General features: G+C 33.3%; 1 protein-coding gene across 1 annotated transcript; it reads right to left on the reverse strand.

Moving 5' to 3' along the window:
* Window positions 1-5,260: 5,260 nt before the first annotated feature.
* On the reverse strand, window positions 5,261-7,176 carry LOC108195354 (late embryogenesis abundant protein D-29). Its single transcript, XM_017362318.2, has 2 exons — window positions 6,759-7,176; window positions 5,261-6,412 (listed from the first exon to the last, which is right to left on the reverse strand). The coding sequence occupies exons 1-2, from the start codon at window positions 7,051-7,053 to the stop codon at window positions 5,415-5,417; spliced, it is 1,293 nt and encodes a 430-aa protein (XP_017217807.1). The 5' UTR covers window positions 7,054-7,176; the 3' UTR covers window positions 5,261-5,414.
* Window positions 7,177-7,747: the final 571 nt, after the last annotated feature.

A 7,747-nucleotide genomic window follows, 5' to 3' on the forward strand; every position in this document is an offset into this window, starting at 1 on the left:
ATATAATACCTTAGCCCATGGCCTTCTTCACATGGGACTTACCCAAACATTTTTAATAATATTTGATCACAGTTGAATAACTAAAATGATTAGGAGCTTAATTTTGTATTTAAAAAATGGATAATGTTCATTCGGAAATGTAGTGTTGAATGGTTTAGTGAAATAAATTTTCTTCGCGGAGGAGGAGAAGAAAAATTATGATGAGGAACCAAATCTTATCAAAAAAGTTTTTCGAAAACGCAAATGGGTTACAAACCGGGAGTTAGCAGAAACCGTGAAGGAAACTACAAATTTTAATTCGACTAATTCTCACAAAACAAAAAATTATATTGGAAAATTAAATTTCTACTTTTAATGAAGGGTGAATGGGTGATACGAAAAGTATTTACTCCATCTTTATTCCTTTATCCATTGTTTTCAAATTATTTGAACCAGAATTAACCCACATAAAAAGAAATATTCATAATTCCATTTTGTTTCATTAATTTGTTATAATCCTTATCATAAAAACTTAGACATCATTATATTTTAACTTTTCTCAATGCAATCTTTCGAATGATGATATAGTTTTTCTTTCCAATTCAAAACAAGAACATAAGTAAGATCATACAACATCCAATGCATTTCAGTATCTTTCGGTCTTGCAGGTAACCAGATTCGATGCCTTTCCAATTAAGTGACCTGATCTTTTATATTATTACAGTGTAATAAATTTTAAATATTTTATTTTGTGCAAAAGCATAATTTTAAATATTTTGTTTTATGTAAAATTCGACATTTATGCTTTAAAATGGACCATCAACAAAATACAATAATTTAGGGGTGTACCTTTTTGTGCCAAAAAAGATAGAGTTACATAAAGTATAAAATAGAATAGATCATGAAGAATAGATCATGAAGTATAAATAGTTTTCAAAAATAACGAATTGTGCGTATTTGATTTTGACAAATTATTATTGAATGTAAAACTTTAATTGCTGAAATCAGAATTTTAAAGTTTTCAATATATATAATTTGTTTGTAGGAAATGTAAATTTTGATTCCCTCGGTCCCCGTGGTTGTTTGCGTTCACGGTTTGCACGCATTTTGAGACTTCTATGAAATATAATTTTATAACCTTTTTAAAACATTTCTTTTTTCGGATAAAAATTTAGACATCAAAGTTTTTTCAGAGAAAAAAAATAAAAAAATAAATTATCAAACAATATTTTAAATGAGTGTGAAAAAACGTGTTAAACATAAAGAAGTGACGGAGTAACCGACAGTAAAAATGAGACGGATAACACGTACACGCGAAGTTATATGTTGCAATTTGCAAGCAGGCAGCAGCTAGCAACTTGCATGATGCCAAGTTAATATCGGTTCCAGTTGTCTTCTTGTTTGTGCGGAGGGAAGCAGCATGCCCCAACCCCCGTAACAGAACCAAGAGGCAAGATGCGAGGCACTCATTTTATGCTTTCTATCAACAAAATTTATTAATTTATGCAGTTATCAATTTATTCAGATTATATCATATATAATTTCATAAAAGGATTTTTATTTTCAATGATGCAAGCTATTGGTTCTATTTTTTATTCATGGTTTACCCTTTTGGAAGGATTTGAAATTATAAAAACAAAATAAAAAATAACTAATATCTGATAAATTTAGATTATTATAATAACCGATTAGGACTGTAAAATAATTTGGTGATACCCGATATCCCTCTGTTCAAATATCGGATCAAATTATTTTTGGGTTGTTTGGATTTGAGTTATTGATCATTTTATTCGGATACAAATCCATCCCGAGTATTTGGAATCCAAATATGAATTAGATATGAGTGAGGATCGTATTTTCTATCTTTTAATCGAGTAGCTTATGATCCAACGAATATGAGACGGATACGATCCACTAACATTAAACATCATTATTATTTCAATTTTCAAATAATTATAATTTAGTCTAAATAAACATAATAGTATAAATATATAATAATTATATATCACAACTTATAATTATTTGCATGTGTGTGTGTGTATATTAAATATATAAGAAAGTAATGTGTATTATCATGATAAATAAATCATATTTTACAAATGCAATGTGTTAAAAATATAATCTCTATATGAGTTCAAGTCGAATATGAACTTTTGATCATATTAGGATATTCGGATAGGATTTTTTACGAAAAAATAATATGAGACCTAATCTGAGTGGGTACATGAGTGCTCATATCCGAATCATATATTATTTGGATTTAATTTTTCTGTAAGATTTGGATCGTTTTTAAAACAAATTTGAGACATGTATCACATTTTCGAGTTTGATATAAGCTGAAACACGATTAGTTGAATATTTTTGAAAATTAGTGATTACAGATACGTTTGATATCATTGTTGCAGATGGTAACATCAGTTCTGTTTGATAAATATAAAAGCGGTTATTGAGAATAAGAAATTAATTTAAAAGTTATTTTAAGAAAAGTAAGTCCTCGTACTTTTTGAATAAGCCGTTTTTTAAGTTTTGTGTGAAATTATTATAGATTTTATTATCAAAATCTCACCCAAAAAATTATTTTTTCATAATTTAACTAAAAATATGTAGATATTAAAAAAAATATCAAACTATTGTTTGAAATCTATAACAAACTTTTTTACTAGCATTTTTTTAACAGTAGAACAATTTTTAATCGCACTCCTAAAAAATCTTATGCATTATAGTATCGAGATAATTATACAACTAATTTAAAGATTTAAGTAATTCCTTACAAAAAAGTAAAAATGAAAGTGCTTATTATTTTACTATTTGATTAATCATTTTATATTAACATTATTATGAAGGCATAATATTAAATAGCGAAAAATTAGCGTCTCCTTTGAATCTATCGGTGTCTCTCTGACGACAGTAATAAGCAGCAAGTCAAAGACAGTTTGTACACAGACCTTTGGCAGTAGTGAAATTTATACAAGCCGAAACGATATGGATTAAAATGTTTTATATAGAATAATTTTGGCAGCAACAATCACATCGAAATAATAAGATAATGTACTAATTTATTAGACCCAAATTTAATTTTAATCAAGTTGAGTCGTTGACGCTAATCTGCGTGATAGGAGTCTATAGCCGAAGGAGAAAAGTACGCGTCGTGTATCCCGTGCAAACGTTTAAAATCTGCTGGGTACGTCGAACTAGCTTCTTCATAGCTCATGATGTGATTAGATGAATAAAATTTATAATGGGACCGTTTGAGTGAGTTTAAGTGCTTCTTGCTTAAGATAAATAAGTGAAGTAGAAGTTAGAAGTAAGTTAAGACTGATTAAAATGTTTGGTAAATAAGTAAAAGTTCTGAGACAAAAGTTAGCATTCCTAACTTTTTATAAATTCTTCTTGACTTTTTACACAAACGATACAAAATAAGTGCTTCTAACTCAGAAGTCAGCTTTTAAGCCGTTGCCAAACAGCCCCAATATTACAAAACGATTTTAAACTGATTTGTGCTTGGTGTAAGCTGATTTTTTTATTACCAATTCAATTTAATGCCACTTCGATTTATCTTATTACCAAATCTCTGAATAGTTTATTCGACACGCGTATATTTTACTCTCTCAATCTGTATTATATAATATTGAAATATTTAAAATTTGATCGATCGTATTTACTTAAACAAACTCATTAAAATATATTTATTAGCAACAATTTTTAAATAATTATTTACGTACTTAATTATTAAAAACTTATCTAAAATATTAAATAAAACTACTTATTTAACATAAACAATACAAGTATTAACCTCAACATGTTTATTAGATATGTAAAAAAATCTATTTTAATTAGAAAACTCATATTATTATGGACTTTATTTTTTCTTGACAATAGAAGTAAAATATTAATACATGTATCATAACATAACAAATATTATAATTCACCTGAGTTATAAACTAGTATTTTGTTATTTCATAAATCTAACATACATATTTATACTTTAGTTTTATAAAATTTTCATTTGCTGAACCAAAATGCCATTGCTCATGTCATGTAAATGAATAGAAAACTGATGTGCTAGTATCGGCAGGCCTAGCTGGGAATACGCAAGTTGTGGTAATAAAAAAAAACTGTAATCCACATAAAATCAAATGGCTAGAAAATGTAATCAAATCAGCGTCAGAGAAGACTATAATGTGTGTGGACGAACAACAATACATATGCTGCTGCTACCTACACAACACCATATCCGCAGCTGTGATCACAATTTACATGCATCGTTTTATTAATGCAACTATGTGGCCTCAACCAACAGCATATCGTAAAGGAGTGAAGGTATGGGTCCATGACTCCATGGTGTGAAAATACAATTTCACCATGTTAACATGTTGCAATTTTATATAAGAGTATTTTGTTTTTGGAAGTCAAAATCTGGCAATAGAGAATTTACTAACATTTCATTTTTGAACAAAATATTAGGAGTATTTGACTTTTATAGAGATAGAGTCAGCTTAATTTTCTAATTTTCAGGTTCGGATCAGATTCAGATCTAAATTTTCAGATATAGTTATGTCGGATTCAATTGTCATGAGTTAGAATTGTCCTAATATTATGTTGCTAAATAAGGTCGAAAGGGAAAATTTTCATTATCTTAATTATAACAAAACCAAATGTCTTCTTACAATATCAAGAACAAAACATTACTAATATCTCAGAGAATGGATGTTTGGCCAACACCGGAGTGGCTTTTTTTATTTGTAAGCTAGCTTATGCATGACTGTTTGGGAGATAAGTTTTTTTGTTTTTGAGCGGCTTATTTAGGATTTTGTGGATAGTAGTCAGAAGCTGCTGTGTAGCTTTTTTCCATTTGCTACAACTACTTTTTTGTTTATTTAATCATATAAACATTTAATCAATTTATAAGTTGATGTCTACTCATCACTTATAATAATTCTTCGCAACTTTTTTAAGGTATGTCAAACAGTCCCAATAGCAATACGTACGCATATATTGCTTCTACCGATTGAATTTCTTAAATTCGACCAATCCTCGATTCGATTTTAATTCCGTTTAAAATATAATAATTACTCACGTGTAACAAGTTTATCTTATACTATTATTTTATTATAGCGACTCCCCGATCCCTCAACCTATAAATTCCGATGTTTACGAACACTGACTGTTGCGGTCTACAGATCCAACAAACATTGTTGGCCTTTTGTTCCTTTAGTGTACGTTTTTATTCTATCCCATCAGAGTGCTGGGCTTTCCAACTATATCTAACAAAAGCCCAAACTTAATCAACGACCAGAAAACAACGTTCATTCATTCCATCATACATGAGAAACACAAATATACATCAAACAAACAAAACAAAGAAAGCAAGCTCAAATACAGAGAGGATCTCCCAGTCTATCCAGCAGAAACAAAGCTACTCAATTACAAAAACCTCAAAGTTCCTCCCCACGCTTGACATTGCTCTTAGCACGTTCAATATTTGGTGCAAGCGTCTCCTTAGCTTTGCTCTTCACAGCTTCATACCCCTCCTTTGCTTTCTCCTTAGCCCATTCCAAATTCCCTTCTGTCGCCTCCTTGGCTTGCTCTGCCTTCTCCCCAACCGTGTTATACGCCTCGTTCGCCTTCTTCTTCGCACTCTCTGCGGTCTCATAAGCCTTGTCTTTCGCCTTCCCGCTCATTTCATAGGCCTCGTTTCCTTTTTCCTCTGCTTTCTTCTTCGCATTCTCTGCGGCCTCATAGGCCTTGTCTTTCGCCTTCCCTGTTATGTCGGAGGCCTCGTTTGCTTTCTCGGCTGCCTTCTCCTTCGCTTTCCCGGTCAAGTCGGAGGACTTGTCTTTCGCCTTCCCTGCAATGTCATAAGCCTCGTTCCCTTTCTCGGCTGCCTCATCTTTCGCCTTCCCGGTCACGTCATAGGCCTTGTCTCTCGCCTTCCCTGTTATGTCATAGGCCTCGTTCCCCTTCTCAGTTGCTTTGTCTTTCGCCTTCCCTGTTAAGTCATAGGCGGTGTGTTTCGCGTTACTCGCCATCTCATAGGCCTCGTTCCCCTTCTCAGCTGCCTTGTCTTTCGCCTTCCCTGTCAAGTCATAGGCCTTGTCTTTGGCCTTATCCGTCATCTCATAGGCCTCCTTCCCTTTTTCCAAGGCCTCCTGCTTGGCCTGCTCCGCAGTCTCGTACGCCTTGTCCTTGGCCTTGCCTGTCAAGTGAGAGGCCTGCTCTCCTTTCTCCGCAGCCACCTTCTTCGCTTCCTCTGCGGTTTTGTAAGCACTGTCCTTGGCCTTCCCAGTGGAGTCGTATGCTTGCTCAGCCTTCTCGCTCGCCATTCGTTTCGTCTCCTCGGCTGTGCCATATGCTTTGTCCTTCCCTTGGGCAACCTTCTCTGCAGCTGAATTCTTTACCTCCCCTGTTTTCTCATACCCATACTCTCCTGCATCTGCTTGTTCACAAACAAAACAAAAAACTTTGTTACATATCCGTGTTCCAAAATCCTCGATTTGAATAAATCCCCGATTATTCTTCAAAATAAAAATTCACCAAATTATCTACGGACACTCCAATTTGACTAAAAATCTACGATAAATTTCCTGTAAATCCTTAAACTAATTAGATTCGATTCCCAATTTCTACACTCATGTCATTGAACATTTATTCCTAAACAATGAGCAAGAATTTCAGTATTAAATATTTCGGTCAAGTCAAATTAAATCCTGGTTCCGCAACGGCAATAATAAAGGCAACCACAACCGCAAACATAACAATATTAGGGAGAAAGAACTAACCAGAAGCAGTACGAGTGGCTTTATCTTTGGCCTTCTTGGCAGCATCAGCAGCCTCTTCCGTTTTAAGACCCAAATTCTCAGATATTTTGTCCATGGCCCAACCTGTCCATGACTCTGTAGCCTCCTTGGCATCACCAACAGCTTCTTCACTCTTTACCTTGGCTTCTTCAGCCTTGTCATGTCCCCACACATCTCCACTGGTGGCTCCACAACATGAGCTGACAGCCAAAGCCACCAGCACCATAACCATCATAAACGCACCATATTTTCTTAAACCCATCGTAGGCCTCTGCATATCACAACACCTCTGACTTGCAAATATTCGAGCAACAAAATGATAATGTTTAAAGATTAAAGATTTTTTGTACGAGTTGTAAGAGATTACAAGACGATAGTGTAAAGGTTGAGGGTCTATAAACTTGGATCTGAAGGAGAGCTTTATAGGGAAGAACAGAGTGCAACGTGTTGGACATGCATGGGAAGATGAACACGTGGCGGTTTTGTTTAGGACACGCGTCACCGACTCGAGATATTCAAATTTCGCAGAAGCAGATAACAGATGATGATGCTGCGCATAAAAGATTACTCTACAAGACACACAAACCGACACAGTTCATATACTTTGAATGCTATAGCACATGTAAAAAGAGTATTCTGGAAAAATTTATCTTCAATTTCAGAGATATCTTGTATTTCTTCAAGTTGATAAACCTTTTTACACGAGATACATTTCTCTTTATAGATTGATTTATGATATACGTGGATGTCCCGCAAAGTTCGTACACCTCTAGGCTCTAGGTATATCTTTGGACATGATTATTGAAACCGATTCTATGAAAATATCATTCTTTTAGTGATTTGAATTGGTTTCGATTTTGATAATTTGAAAATCAAAATTTTTGGATATGGATTCAGTTCTCATTTTCAAATCTTTCGAAATACTCAAATTATATAATCAAACCATTGGTACATATATTTTAATAATAATA

The sequence above is a fragment of the Daucus carota genome, chromosome 1, assembly GCF_001625215.2.
Source record: "Daucus carota subsp. sativus chromosome 1, DH1 v3.0, whole genome shotgun sequence".
In the NCBI taxonomy this organism is placed as follows: domain Eukaryota; kingdom Viridiplantae; phylum Streptophyta; class Magnoliopsida; order Apiales; family Apiaceae; genus Daucus; species Daucus carota.

Bases quoted from the DNA above. Each gene is read 5' to 3' on its own strand.
- LOC108195354 (XM_017362318.2), bottom strand. From the start codon at position 7,053: ATGCAGAGGCCTACGATGGGTTTAAGAAAATATGGTGCGTTTATGATG. The intron at 6,413-6,758 runs GTTAGTTCTTTC...GTGAACAAGCAG, and splicing joins AGCCACTCGTACTGCTTCTG to ATGCAGGAGAGTATGGGTAT.